Raw genomic sequence first — 14,899 nt, 5'->3', positions numbered from 1 at the left:
TGGGTCTGGGGCTGTCTACCCAGGCTTTAGCGGGAGGAGCAGCCATGAAGATGGGGTCTCAGAAAGGATCAAGCCAGAGGGCCCTGGCTCCAAGGCTGCAGTGGTCCCAGGCTCTGGTTCAGCAGGCCACTTACAGCCACCCCATCTTTGCAGGTGCTGGTTTGGCAAGGAGCCCGGAGACCTGGTGGACTACATCTACCAGGGCCCCATCATCCTCGTGCTCCTGGTAGGTCCTCAGTGGGAACTGGGATGGGGCTGGGCACCCGGAGGACTGCAGAGGACCCACCACAGAGATGCCGGGGAAGGACGTGGCCTGGAGCAGCCGCTCCCCCCGCCCCCACACACACTCTGTGCACAGTACCACACTGCTTGGCACTCCGTCCTCTCTTTTCCAACACTCTACACCCTGATGCAGCACCATTCCCCTCTCTGGCCCTTGGGTTCTTTCTCTGGACAGAGAGTGGGTCTGACTGGCAGATTTCTAGTGCCTCTGACATCCCCTTGCCAGGTTCAATGTCAAGACAGCCAGGCCGGGGGAGAGGGGGCAACTGGTGACAAGAGAAGGGTCTGCAGGATTCGATTCAGCCCAGACCTACCTCTCCCTCCACCCGCAGAGACCTCCTCCAGGGCTCAGCCCACCGCCCCCAGCCTGGAGCAGTGGGACCGAATGAAGCAGAGCATAATGAGCAATTGTTCCTTACCCAGCTCCCCGCCCTTTGCCAAAAGTATTCACATCTAAGATATAATTGCCGCCATGTCTCTAAACCACAGTGAGCTTTAATTAAGGTAGAGTTTAAGTAGAGGCTGCATTCTGCAAAAAAATGAACCCATTATATATCATACATTAAAAAAAAAAAGAAACATACAAAAGAGCCCCATAAGAAATTGGCATTTACGTAAGACTTATTTCAGGCTTGGTAATTTCAGGCTCCTGTATGTACCAGCTTCCTTAAAGGGCCACTCGCTCCCTGTGGGAACTTGAGAGGGAATGGCCATGCCCCTCTTGCTCACAGCAGGTGCCTAATGGGGGTTTCTTTGGTCTACCTTAGAGACAAAGACTGTTTATCTCTTTTTATCTCCTTACTCTTCACCCTTTTGTAACTTCCTCCAGGATTCATTTGACCCCTTCTTTGGAGTGTCCTTGATATATATGACTAAGAAGGTTTTTACCTACTGCCTGAAACTGTACCATCGGGGCTCCATTCATTTCAGAAATGGAAGCCATTCATTGTCAGCAGTCAGTTGGAGGGATCATTGTCCTTGGATTCCCAGCTGCAATGAGTCACTGATCCCCACCCCCTCCACAGTGTAAATGGAAACCCCATGAGACCCATCCCTTCCCCACCAGCAGCCAAGAGCCCATTCTGGAGGGAGAAGGCTTCTGATGAGCCTGAGAACCAGCCAAGGAAGGCTGACCTGGGTGGGGTGTGAGCCCCCTCTGCAAAGATGCTGGACAGCAGTGAGGAAATGCACAGAGAAGGGGGACGGGCTGGGAAGGCCCAGTGTGCGTGTGTGTGTGTGTGTGTGTGTGTGTGTGTGTGTTAGTCACTCAGTCATGTCAGACTCTTTGCCGCCCCATGGTCTGTGGCCTGCCAGGCTCCTCTGCCTGTGGAATTCTCCAAGCAAGAATACTGGGATGGGTTGCTACGCCCTTCTCCAGGGGAATCTTCCTGACCCAGGGAAAGAACCTGGGTCTCCTGCATTAGCAGGCAGATTCTTTAGCTTCTGAGCCACCAGGGAAGCCAGGAAGGCCCAATGCCAGGACCCGATTCCCACCTCCTGTCCACACCCCCTCCTTTGGTTCCACCCTCACTGAGGGCCCTGTGCTTGTCTTTCCCTGTGGACCCAGCCCACACTCTGCTATGTGCATGGACAGGGCTTCCAGGTTCTAAGTTCAACCCTTCCAGAAGCTCTATCTTCATTTCCGGTCCTCACATCCTTGAAGCCTGGAGGTGGGGATAATGCCCCTGTTTCACAGATGAAGAACCTGAGAGATGAAATGACTATACAGGGTTACCACTCATAGCTAGCTGAGCTGAGACCTAAGGGGCGGGTCACCCACCACCTCTTGCTGTCCCTTCCATTGAATGCGAGCTTGGTGCCCCTCCCACTGCTGCTCTCCCCTGGCAGCTCACTACTGTCTGAGAGACCCGTGCTTGTTTCTGGGTTCTGGGAAGTGAGTTGGCTTGGGTGGGTTTGCGGGAGGCTGTTGTCATTGTTGTCGGCGTGGGAAAAGCACAAGCTCGGTGCTCTCCGTGAGTATTTGAACGTGAGCGGACCTTCCCAGACAGGCTCGGTGGCAATCCCTGCTAGACCAGCAAGGAAGCAGAAGCTCAGAAAGGTTAATTAAGCAATTTGCCCAAGGCCACGCAGATTCTAGTTGGAATAGCTGAAATTAGAGCCATGTGTGTTTATGGAGGAGGTGGTCCCCGGAAGTAGAATGAGAGTGAAAGCAGAAGACAAGGAAGGAAACTGACAGAGGTGTAGTGATGAGCAGGCTTCCCTGGGGCAGCGAGTGGAAGAGTCTCAGAACTGACCCTCGGTTGGGAAGCCAGGTTACTTACCCACACGCTTCATGTCCCATCAGTGGAGGATGCCCTGGGGACCTGGAATCCCCTCATTTCCAGGCCCCTCTCTGTTTTCTGAGCTAGATCCCCTGGCACCAGAGAAAGCCCCAGCCTGGAAACTGCCCCCTGCAGCTACAGGTGAACGGTGGATGGCACGTGAGGTCTGTCTGGCGAAAGACTCGGCTCTTTGTTCCATGGATGGTGTCTTGCTCTGCAGCATCTCAGCTTCCCCTGTCCCAAACGCAGGTTCCAGGGCCCTCATCTGCCACTGGAAATCTCTGGGGTAGGTGCAGGATCTGTATTTGGAATAAGCACCTTTGATGTGCATACTCTGGTTGAAGAACTTGGTGTGTTCAGCAGCCTTGTGGTCAGGGATGTGAGTCATCTGGGCTTTCTCCATGGCCCAGACAGGGCCCTGCATGTAGTTGGACTCAGGACCTGGGCCTCTGAGATGCTATAGATCAGGCAAGACTAGCAGGCTGGCTATGTTGCTTGAGCCAGTGAATGTGCATGACAAGAAGCTAAGGCTGGGAGAGGTGCGAAGAGGGAGCAGAGATGTGATGGCAGCACCCGAATACCCAGAGCTGAAGGGATGCAGAGGACACTCCCAAGGGCTGTGACTTCCTCTCCAATCATGTCTGAAGCCAAGAAGGAAGAGATGTCAGGCCTCCTCCCTCCCTGCCTGCCTCTGCACATGTGCAGACAGGGAAGGTTTGGGAAGTGGTGGGGAGGGTGGTGTCAGTGCCTCCCTGGGGAAGGGAGGAAGGTGCCTGCAGTTAAATGAGGTGGAGAAGATGTTGTAAATGGGGAGGCTGGGAGCCAAGCTCAAAAGGAAAGAGTGACTTTGGGGCTGCACAGACCAGGCTGAGATGGGGTGGGAACAGTGTCACCAACTCCTGCCTGGTGTGAGGAGAGGGGATAAGGCCTTGTCTCCCAGACCCTCTGCAGCAGCCCCTGTCCTGCTCTTGCCTCACAGAAGGGGCCTTGTAACTCAAAGGTGCTCAGCAACTGCTTATTGGGTAGATGGGTGGGTGGTAGGTGGTTAGTGAATCTGTGTATGTTATCTGTTAAGTGAGTGAGAGGGTAGATAAATTGATGAATGGAATGTTGAATAGATACTTAGATGGATGGATGGATGGTTGGATGGGTGGGTAGATGAATGTCACACTTTAAATAAGCGGGTAGGTGGTCGAGTAATATTTGGATGAATGGATTAAAGGAATGATGGATAAAAATGAGTGGATAATTGAATTGGTTAAGGGGTTTATGAACTGTTAGTGAATAAGGTTTAAAATGTAGGGAAATATGGAAGAAATGAGAATATATTTTGATTCCAGTAACCTCTCTTTTCAGAGAAGTTAGGAAGAATCAGAAAAGGTCGTGTTTTGTATCACTTGTATGAGAAAATTAGGATCTACCTATGTGTCAAAGTGACCTCATGATCCAGGAGAATATACCAGAAACCCAGGAGCTAGAGCTTAGATGAGCCTCAAGAGGAAGCAAGGTGCATTAGGCCATGGCAGCCCTGGCTGAAAGCTTCCACCACCCCCTCACCCTGGGTTCACCAGGCTATGCCACTACAGTTCAAGAGCAGCAGGCTGTGACTGAGGAGGGACCCCCCACCCCCACCCCAGGCCCCTGGAGCATCCTCAAGCTTAGGGGTGATCCAGAGGCCACAGGAATGTCTATGTCCCCAAATTCCCTGTCTGGGGTCCAGAACTTAGGAGACTTCAGAAATGACAGAGTCTCAGGCCTGGGACAGGAAGGGCGTGTGTGTGTGTGTGCACATACTCAGATGTGTGTACACACATGACCCAGCAGACACCCCTGGGTTAATATGTATCTCCCTCTTTCCTGGGGGAGATTCCTGGGGTGTCAGGCCTACAGTGCTCACTTTCTTGTCAACTTGTACTTGGAGATGGATGAAGAGGAACACAGGCATGTCCGTGTCCCCAGATACACACTCATACGTGAGCACACTTCCAGACAAACATGCCGGCACAGAGCACAGACCCACATGGAACGTTGAGAGGGCAGCACACAGACAGGCTGACACTTGCACACCCACAGAGACTACACACAGCTTGAAGCTGCCCCGGGAGGCCACATGGGCAGGTCCTGGGGAGAGGCTGGGTGTGGCAGGCTCCGATGCTAAGAGAAGGCTCAGAATGAAGATAAATAAGGCCCTTCTAGGAGCCTCGGAGTCAGCCCAGGAGCCTGTTCATCCCCATGGCCTCAGAGGTGTCTGTGAATATTTTAGCGTTTTCCTCTAAAAAATGAATGATGACAGGGGACTGAGCAAATGGGGTACCTGCCTACCCTTAGAAGGGAGGGGCAGAGGCCTTGGGACCCCATGCAGGTGCTGGGGTAACAGGTGGAACGGGAGTGTGCATGGGACATGGATTTTCAGGGGGCTGCAGGGGAGAAGGCTCTCATCTCGTCCCCACCTCATGACTCTTCCTTTTCTCCTCCCTGCCCTTCTCCCTCCAGATCAACTTTATATTTCTGTTCAACATTGTCAGGATCTTAATGACAAAGTTACGAGCATCCACCACATCAGAGACAATCCAGTACAGGTAAGTGATGGGTGCCTCGACCCTCAGCAGGGAAGGAATGAGGAGGCCATCTGGGGCATCCCCTGCCTCTGGGCAGGACCCTCTGAGTTTCACCTGGGGGCCTCACTCAGGCTCCCAGAAGAAACACCAGCCAGTGAGGACCCACCTGCAGTTTGGGCTCAGATGGATCTTGTCACCTTTTCCCCCTCCGCCCCACAGGAAGGCGGTGAAGGCCACCCTGGTTCTCCTGCCCCTTCTGGGCATCACCTACATGCTCTTCTTCGTCAACCCTGGGGAGGACGAGCTGTCGCAGATCGTGTTCATCTATTTCAACTCCTTTCTGCAGTCGTTCCAGGTGGGTCGCATGGTGGGATGGGGCCGCAGTGAGCCTCCCTGACCTGGCGTGCTCAGGCACCCCTGCCCTCATAGAGCACTTCAATGGGGCTGGCCCCCGCGGGGTTCACTTCATACACACTGAAGTACAAGTGTGTGCACACCCAGGGTCAGGTGGGCCCACCCCCGACTGGATCAGGGTCACCCTTGCCTGCACCTACTGCAGGCCCCAGCCCCTGCTCCAAGGACTTAGGGCACCCTTTGGCTCACAGTGAACCCCAGTAAACCTGCTTTGTGATGGGGGTGCCCACCCAGCTCTGAGCCTCTGGGGGCCCGAGTCAGAGTGTTCCCCAGCCACCCCATCCCTGCTCCAACCCCCACCCCCCCAGGCAGAGCAGCTCCCCCAGCAGGCCACTGACCTCTCCCTCTTCCTTCCCAGGGTTTCTTTGTGTCTGTCTTCTACTGCTTCTTCAATGGAGAGGTATGACACCCGTCCCAGGTAGGCCTGGGCTCTGAGGTCCTCACACCCCACTCCAGGGCAATTTGAGGGGAGTCCCTGACTCTGGAAAAGGGAGGGCCAGAGAAACCACTCAGCTCTGGGGAGACAGGAATCCTGTCTCAGGGACTCCAACCAGTTTAGAAGGTCAACTCTGGAGGCAGAAACAATACACCAGCTCTCCACAATGTACCCGGAAAGCTGGGTGGGTTGGAGCCCAGGCCGCAGGGGGTCATGGGAGAGGAAAGCCAGAACATGGGTGATGGCAGGAGAGCGCATCCTGAGATGCGCTCAGGATGTGAGCTGTGCATCCAGGCTTTTATGGTCCAGGGAGCAGAAAGACACCAGTGCACCCTTCCATCTCCCTACTGCTTGAGGGACAACAGGCCTCCAGGTGGTTTCAGAGAGCCAGGCTCCAGTGAAACCTGGTGAGCTTTACAAAGCCTGGAATCCTAGCAGAGCAGACTTGCAGGAGAGAGGCTCACTCAGGCCCGTGGTCGGTGAGGACCCATTGTGGGTGCTGGGACAGAAAGCAGACACCCTCCCAGGGCTCGAGAGTTCCCACACACCCCAGAGGAATTCCAGTGGCATCCTGGGGCCCCTTCACTTGCCCGTGCATAGGGTGATAGTGGGGTCTGCATGCTGGGGTCTCGGTCAGTTAAAGCAGACTCCAGGCAGGAGAGTCCACAGTGGAGACCAGGGTGGGCTGCTAAGGGGCAGGGAGAGAAGGAGCCACTAAAGCAAGCAAACAGTGAATGCCTGCAGAGCATTTATTCTGTTTAGCCATGTGGCAGGCCAGCGTGTGGGGGACATGATCCATTTTGCAGAAAATTCTTCCATTGCAATGCAGATGAGAATAGAGTGGCACCAGTGACAGTCAGGGCTTGAAATGAGTAGTGCTCCATCTCAGCTGCATGCTGGGGTAAGCAGGGCATATCTTGCAGGGGCATAGAGAAGATCAGGGCTGCAGAGGACGTGAGAAGGACCCTGCTTTTGGAACCAGCCCGTCTCTGAGTGTGAGGGTGGCAGTCAGGTGGGCCACCTCAGCCTCCCGTGATGGCCCAGCAAGAGGCAGGGGGCAGGGGAGAGGACTGGCTGGGACCTCAGGATCATCCTTCCCCTCCCCTGCAGGTACGCTCAGCTGTGAGGAAGAGGTGGCACCGCTGGCAGGACCATCACTCCCTCCGAGTCCCCGTGGCCCGGGCCATGTCGATCCCCACATCGCCCACGCGGATCAGCTTCCACAGCATTAAGCAGACGGCCGCTGTATGACCTCTGAGTGCCCCCATCTCACCCATCACTTGACCACCAGGACAGCATCCCCATTTTCCTCCAGCACCTTTCTCTAGGTTCTTCCAGCCATGCAGGCCCTGGTGGGGGCAGAGAGAAGGGAAGCACAAGGGGGTCTCAGGAACCAGGGCCAGCAGGGCCCCAAGTCTCAGTGCGAGAGGGAGCCGAGCTGAGAAGTCACAGGAACCCCCAGAGACGAGCAGGTCACGGATCTTCAGGCATTGCCCACACGAGCCTCTGGCTGGATCCTTACTGTCACCCTGTTATAAGATGAAGACCTGAGGCCCAGAGCCAGGAAGGGCTTTCATGACAGACAAGGGACTCCTCTGCCCCCACTCACAGCTAAGGGTCTTCCCACCAGCAGCAGGGTGATGGCTGGCCCCTCCAAGCCTTCTGCCTCTGTGTTCAGTGGCGCCCCCTGCAGTTGGACGGAGGCACAGCAGCTGAAGAGATGAATTCCACTGGCTTCATCCCAGGGACTCTCAACCTAGAGAAGCCTCACCTAACCCCCACCCCTGACCCCATCCTCCTGCCCCTCGGGCTCTTAGAAGGATATGCTGCCTCCTTTCCTGAGGGGCCTCTTCTCATCCTGGTCCACAGATTCAGAGCCTGGGGGAGGGGCAGGTGAGGAGGAAGATGCTGCCAGGATGGCACATACTCTTAGACCAACCAGATACGTAGTACAGGACAAAATGGGGAGGAGAAGCCTGGGGTGGGGGGTGGGTTGGGAGAAGGAGGAGGGTAGAAAGAACAGAAACCAAAGTTCGACTTTGGTGACTGGAACTAATCCCTCAGCCCCCACCTGAGGCTGGGCTTCAGTCTCCCATTCAGAAACATCTGTGCTATCTGAGAAATAAACCATGCCTTTGTGGAAACGCAGTCTCCCCTCAGGGGAAGGGGTGCTGTGGGCCAAGGACGGTGGGCCGGGTCCACCCTTATTTGCAGAGACTCTCGCCCTGGCCTGGGGCCGGTTCCCCCTTTCCACCAACGCCTGCGGGTCTGTCCCTTACGTTCACCAGGCCAGTGTCTGCCCTTCCGCTAATGCAAAGGCAGTTTAATTCTGCATGAAGGAGAGGTGCACCCCAGCAGGCTGCGGTCTGTTCCTGTTTCCTGTTATGGAGTCTCGAGGGAGGTATAGAGCTGGCCCCTGCAGCCTCCATGGGTAATAACCAGGGCTGGCTCCATCTTGGCCTCCATCTGCCCTTCCCTCCAGGAGAGGGTGGGAGTCAAAGGGCAGGGAGAGCCATCAGGCAGGGGTTTGAAAGAGCTTTTGCTCTTGGTATACCGCCCCCCCACCCCATATTTTTAAAATTATGTATCTCATCTTGCACATTTTTAAGTTGGCATCTAATATTTTTCACGTAAATTTTAAAACTTGTGAAGGATGTGATTTCTGGCATTTGGTAAATATTTACATTTTAAAATAAAACTGCCACAATGCTTTACAATACATCATATAAAATCCAAACAGTGGTGATTTAATACTCTCATCTATTTAAAAAAAATGCAACCTGCTCTTCCTTAACAGCTGGAAATTTTAGGATGTTCCTTTTCTCTTGGAACTTGTACTTTCATCTCATTCCCCCTACAGAATTTCTTAGTAATGCAGCATTTTTTATGGTTGAAAGTTTATTTCTCACCTTATCATACTTCTCTGCCACAAATAAATATTTAGAAATTAGAATTGAAATAACTTCCTATGACAAAATATTCTAAGAGTTTTTTTAAAAAGTCTGGGTTGAGTTATTACAACTAATTTTTGACACAAAATATAATGTACAAGTGATTAAAACAATATAGATGTCTAAAATGTTTTATAAGTAATTGCTGAACCTAGAAAGGAAAATGTTGAACACACATCTTAGTGAAACAAATAAGAAATCATTTGTGAATCTGTGGCTGCATCAGGACCCAGCCTCTTTATTTTCTTCCATTTTTATAGCTCTACGTGCTGAGAAGCCTTTCACACAAATAAGTATAATAGATGTCACCCAATTCTCTGAACTCTTTTTGACATGTGTGCCAAAAATTGCACAGTGATTTATCATCAAAGGTGATCTGTCAGCTGGCCACATGATTAAGTCCTCTGTAAATGAGGCTGCGAGAAATGAACCACCTTAGACTTGTCAAGGACTTTGCTGTGTGGAGAATATGCTTTTTGGGTGGTCCCAGAGCACCAGAGCACCTGGACTTCCTCGGCCCTGGGGCTGGGAGGGGTGGGGTTAAGCCCCGGGAGATGCTCGAATGAGATGCAGGAGGGGGACGCTCTGCTTCACACCTGTGCAGCAGAGAGAGATGGGAGGCCCTGACTCCCAGGTGCAGAGCCCTTGCAGGTCTTGGAAAGTCTCCCTGCATCCTCAGAGGTGTCACAATGGCTGCTTCCGTTAGCATCATCGTGGGCCCTTGTAGAGCAAGGAGCAGCAAATGACTCAGGCCCAAGAGGCCACTTGGAGAGCCCTGCTGCTGGAGGAGCTGAGTGTTCGTCAGAGCAGCGTGGAGAACTCCAGCAGCTGCAGAGGCTCAGTGCCATGTCCCAGCCACTCATTATCCCGCCAGCCTGCTCCCTGGAGGGCCTGCCCTGGAGCACCCCCAAAGTTGCTAACACTTGTGCAGCAAGGTTAGCCAGAGGGACCGTTTAACTCAGCTCCCTCTGCAGTTTGGAGAGGCCCCTCTTTGGTCCTGCGCAGACCCTGCAGCCCCTCATCACTGGGGCTCCTGGTCATGGCTCCAGTGAGCTCTGGCTTGAAATGCCACCAGAGCCATTAGGCCCTGTCTCTGGGTCCTCCATTCATTAACCTCGTTCAGCCCCTGTTCATCACAGCCAAGCCCATCCTTGTTAGCATCTACTTTAGTGTAGACAGCCGCTTGTCTGCTGGCCTTCCTGGAAAGAGGCCTCATTAGCAGACTCACATTTTGAGCAGGCAAGTTCCCAGACCCCTGTGCTCTTAGGCTCTCCTGTTTAACCCTTTCACCTCCCCTGATTTATAAAGCTAGGAAAGACTTGAGATCACAGTGGTAGTCCTCACACCAGGCTTCTGGCTCCCCCGCCTGTCAGAGACCACAGACAGAGCCCTGTCCCCAGCACAGCTGCTACCTCCTGCCTCATCATCACAGTGAGGTCACAAAGTGCCTGCTGGGGTATGAGCCAGTAATGACACATGTGGCAGGTGATGGTGGCAAGTGAAAGGCAGGTCTGACATTTCCCTCCTGGGAGGATCTGTTTAGAAGCCTCCAGACCCCTGGTTTCCAGTGGAGGACAGTAACTAGCAGGACAGCAGAAAAGGGACTTAAGGTGGAGATAAGACGCAGAAAGTGAGTGCTGGCAGGTGCACTTACATAGAGCTGGAACACATACAGAAGCTCACAGACGTGGAGGCAGACACTACTGAAGCCGCAAAGGGAAGCCTGGATGGGCAGAGAAACAGCTAGGGATGTGCAGGGGAGGACCCAGACACTAGACACACACGTGTCATTCCCCATTTAGTGAGCACCACTGTGTACCCAGTATGGAAGTAACACAATAAATTAGACAAGGTTCCCGTTTCAAGAAACTCAACATGTAGTTGAGAAGAAACAGCTCCCGAACAGTACAAAGGGTAAAATCAGGGAAAAGGACTGGTGCTCTGCATCACATTTGTCTGAGTACATGGTAGGAGCCTCAGTGCTGCTTGGATAAATGAGTAAGAGCCAGATGTACAGAAACCTCCAAGTGTTAACCACTGCACTTTGAAAAGAGAGCCCGAGGAGAAGGAAACCTCTGAGGCTGCATCCAAGTCCAGTTTGGATATCTGCTTGTTGGACAGACCCATAAGCGGGGCGAGGAGGGAGGCGCTGATCTAACTCCGGAAGATAGTCAGCGTTCAGCCTCTGCAGTGAATAAAACAAAGTAATTAATTGTGATTCTTAATTAGCTCTGCAGGGCACTGAGTAAGGCCTCCTCTGTTTCCTGGAGGCCTGACAGCGATTAACAGTCTGGATCATGGATCCCCATGGAGGCTCCTTTGCCCACGCAGGCAGAGAAATTCAAAGACCTGTCACTTCTCCCTGCCTCCTCCAGTTCCGGCCTCCTGTTCTCTGGGGAAGATTAGTGGCAGGCCCACAAGCGACCCTGCAGCTGCCTCCTCGCTTTCTTATTCTTTCAGCTCAGCCCAAGTACCTCGTCCTTTCAGGGTTTTCCAAAGGGTGCACTATGGGGTCTGTGTCACTAGTTCCTGAGCAAATGAACTTCCCCAGCCCTGGGTCTCCAGACCCATCTCATTCCTCCACCTGACAGATTCTGGCCTCTCCTCGCACCATCAACATGCAGACTTGAATGTTAAAGTCTGCATCTGAAGGAATGAGGAGAAAGTCCTTCCTTGGAAATGTGATGGATTCTTTGAAAAAATACAAATGTATAACACACAAACATATAGTGTATTCAATAGTGCATGTCTATACAAAGGCTCACAGGAACTGTGGATCCAAGTTTAAAACCCTTCCCAGGTGGTTCAGTGGTAAATAATCCACCTGCCAACATAAGAGACTCAGGAGACGTAGGTTCAATCCCTGGATGAGGAAGATTCCCCTGGAAGGGGAAATGGCAACCCATTCCAGGGTTCTTGCCTGGAGAATCCCATGGACAGAGAAGCCTAGTGGGCTACAGTCCATAGGGCCGCAAAGTCGGACATGACTGAGCACACACACACTGCAGCATGCACAATTTAGCTAAAAAGTCCCCGTGTTGATGGTGTGGGTTAGAAGCACAAGGGCATTTAAAGTCACACAGGTTTCTGAGCCCACTCCAGACCTCCCAAAATATGGAGAGTAGAAATTCACACTCTTAACAACCATCCTCACATAGGAGGGCCCTGGGAGCCACCAGCATACAAGGCCATTCTTGGCTGTATCTCCCACTGTGCCGGCCTCTTCAGGCAGTGGGCAGCTCCTCACTAACAGGTCCCTCCTTGGTGTCAGGTTGGGTCATGAGAGGTGTGAGGGCAGGGCCTTGTCTGTCCCAGGCCTGGATTGTCATTACGCAGGGAAATGTCAGGGTTTCAAGAGACATTTCATTTGAACTAAGGATTCCAAAAGGATGAATCTGAAAACCACTGAATTTACACAATTTTAGTCCCTTGGTAAGGGGTTTCCCTCATAGCTCAGTTGGTAAAGAATCTGCCTACAATGCAGGAGACCCAGGTTTGATTCCTGGGTTGGGAAGATCCCCTGAAGAGAGAAATGGCAACCTACTCCAGTATTCTTGTCTGGAAAATCCCATGGACAGAGGAGCCTGGCAGGCTTCATACAGCTCATGGGGTCAAAAGAATAGGACACAACTTAGCAACTAAACCACCACCACCCTTGGTAAGAACTACTCAGAGGCTTCAGGGTTTTTGCAGTGTGGGGAAGATATGTATTTTAAGCTGAGTCAGTCAGTCGGTCAGTTCAATCATTCAGTCGTGTCCGACTCTTTGCGACCCTGCAGACTGCAGCAGGTCAGGCTTCCCTGTCCATCACCAACTCCCGGAGCTTGCTCAAACTCATGTTCATCAAGTCAGTGATGCCATCCAACCATCTCATCTTCTGTTGTCCCCTTCTCCTCCTGCCTTCAATCTTGCCCACCATCAGGGTCTTTTCCAATGTGTCAGTTCTTCACATCTGGTGGCCAAAGGATTGGAGCTTCAGCTTCAGTGTCAGTCCTTTCAATGAATATTCAGGACTGATTTCCTTTAGGATTGACTGGTTTGATCTCCTTGCAGTCCAAGGGACTCTCAAGAGTCTTCTCCAGCACCACAGTTCAAAAGCATCAATTCTTTGGTGCTCAGCTTTCTTTATGGTCCAACTCTCACATCAATACATGACTACTGGAAAAACCATAGCTTTGACTGCTGCCGCTGCTGCTGCTAAGTCACGTCAGTCGTGTCTGACTCTGTGCGACCCCATGGATGGCAGCCCACCAGGCTCCCCCGTCCCTGGGATTCTCCAGGCAAGAACACTGGAGTGGGTTGCCATTTCCTTCTCCAATGCAGGAAAGTGAAAAGTGAAAGTCAAGTCGCTCAGTCGTGTCCAACTCTTAGCGACCCCATGGACTGCAGCCTACCAGGCTCCTCCGTCTATGGGATTTTCTAGGCAGGAGTACTGGAGTGGGTCGCCAGTGCCTTCTCCAGCTTTGACTAGATGGACCTTTTTTTCGGCAAAGTAATGTTATGGTAGTAATGCAATTTAAACTTAAGACTTAAGTTATATATGTATCTCTGGGCTAGTCATTTCAAAGTAAGCCAGTTTTTACACCAATATACTGAATGTGGCACCTTCCCTGGAGAAGATGCTTTCAGGTGTCATTCAAATATTTCTGGAGCACCTACTGAGTGCTAGGCACAACAGAGGATATAGACTTAAATGACGCAGACTCAAATTCTTGTCCTCATGGAATTGTTGACTTGAAAAAAAGCACAATATGACAGTTGTGAGTCAAGTTTTATTTAGGGCAAAATGGACTATAGCCCAGGAGATAGCTCTGAGAAACTGCTTCCAAGAGGAAGGTCAGTATATATATGTGATTTTGGTGAAGGGGGAGCACATGCATCAGGCACATATTTTTTGCAGAAGTTTCTGCTAGTCATGTGAAGGTTACTGCTAATCACAAGGAACAAACATCACCATAAGGGATTTTGGTGGTTTTCTAGATATGAGGAGATGCAAGAACTGGGCTCATAACACTGGCTCCTGAGAATATCTAACTATCTGAAGACTTGTCCTGCCAGTTCTCCCCAGAGCACAGTGTGACTCATTTCTGCTCTTTCCCCTGAATTCCTTCAGGGGGTGTTGAAAACCAGCAGCTGCCAGCAGCACATGATCTAATCCTTGTAGAAGCACGTGCCAATTTGTAGTTGATAAAAGTTTATATTCCAGTGGGGACACTGAAAATTAAACAGACAAAGAAGCAAAATATATGATCAAGTGTTAACCACTAAAGAGAAAAAGAGAACAAGGAAGAGAGTATGAAATGCGTGTGGATGTGAATGTTCTGCATAGGGAGGCAGGGTGTTGCTCAGTGTTGAAACTGTAGGTGAGATGGCTGTGGGAGGGCTCATGGGGTGACGACTGAACAAGGTGTTGAAGGAGGTGAGGGAGAGGATGTGAGGATTGAGATGAAAAGCCCTGCAGGCAGGTGAACAGCGAGGGCCAGGGGGCTGCTTCTAGGTGTGCTGGGGCGCCAGGACAGCGGGTGAGCATGTATGTGTGCTCGGTGGGGAGAGGGGAGGTGGGCTTCACGCGGGTGTTATTCTTTAGTGAGAGGAAAAGCCACTGACTTTTTAGGATGAATGGGACCACTTTGACTACTGGGTGTGAATAGATTGTGATGGGGTACAGGTACAGCAAAGAGTTCATGGAAGAGTCCAGTAGACCAGGTGGGAGATGGTCGGGTGCCTTGGACCAGGGTGGTGGCCCAATTCTGAATATCTAGTGAAGGTGGATTTGGTGGCCTCAATGTGGCATGGATGAGAAAGAGAAGTCAAGACTGGCACCCACTGTTCCTAACCCAGAGGGCAGGTTAATGGACTGGACCAGTTTGCAAGCCTGCTTCAGAATTCTTTTTAGCAAGATAGAAGATCTGGCCTCAATTTAAAAATGAATGTTCATAAAGATTTTTAAAAGCTCGTCAGTGTTTTTTTTTTTTT

General features: G+C 51.8%; 1 protein-coding gene across 7 annotated transcripts in view; it reads left to right on the top strand.

Annotated features, from left to right (window-relative positions):
- CRHR2 (corticotropin releasing hormone receptor 2) overlaps nucleotides 1–8,709 on the top strand; it is a 44,681-nt gene extending 35,972 nt beyond the window's left edge. For 4 of the 7 annotated variants that reach the window (XM_086398446.1, XM_086398442.1, XM_086398444.1 and 1 more), the window contains 5 exons: nucleotides 154–226; nucleotides 5,058–5,143; nucleotides 5,342–5,477; nucleotides 5,895–5,936; nucleotides 7,083–8,116. In XM_086398446.1, coding sequence (XP_086254572.1) covers nucleotides 154–226; nucleotides 5,058–5,143; nucleotides 5,342–5,477; nucleotides 5,895–5,936; nucleotides 7,083–7,223 — 478 coding nt within the window. In that variant the 3' untranslated portion in view covers nucleotides 7,224–8,116. Of the gene's footprint in view, nucleotides 1–153; nucleotides 227–2,651; nucleotides 2,851–5,057; nucleotides 5,144–5,341; nucleotides 5,478–5,894; nucleotides 5,937–7,082 lie in introns of all 7 variants that reach the window. The other 3 variants (XM_086398439.1, XM_086398440.1, XM_086398441.1) reach the window with 2 other exon arrangements.
- Nucleotides 8,710–14,899: the final 6,190 nt, after the last annotated feature.

This window comes from Bos grunniens, chromosome 4 (assembly GCF_055505025.1).
Source record: "Bos grunniens cultivar Pamir isolate PY7600 chromosome 4, Bosgru_T2T1.0, whole genome shotgun sequence".
Taxonomy (NCBI): Eukaryota; Metazoa; Chordata; class Mammalia; order Artiodactyla; family Bovidae; genus Bos; species Bos grunniens.
The sequence above is the reverse complement of the archived record's forward strand: the minus strand, read 5'-3'. Positions and strand labels throughout refer to the sequence as shown.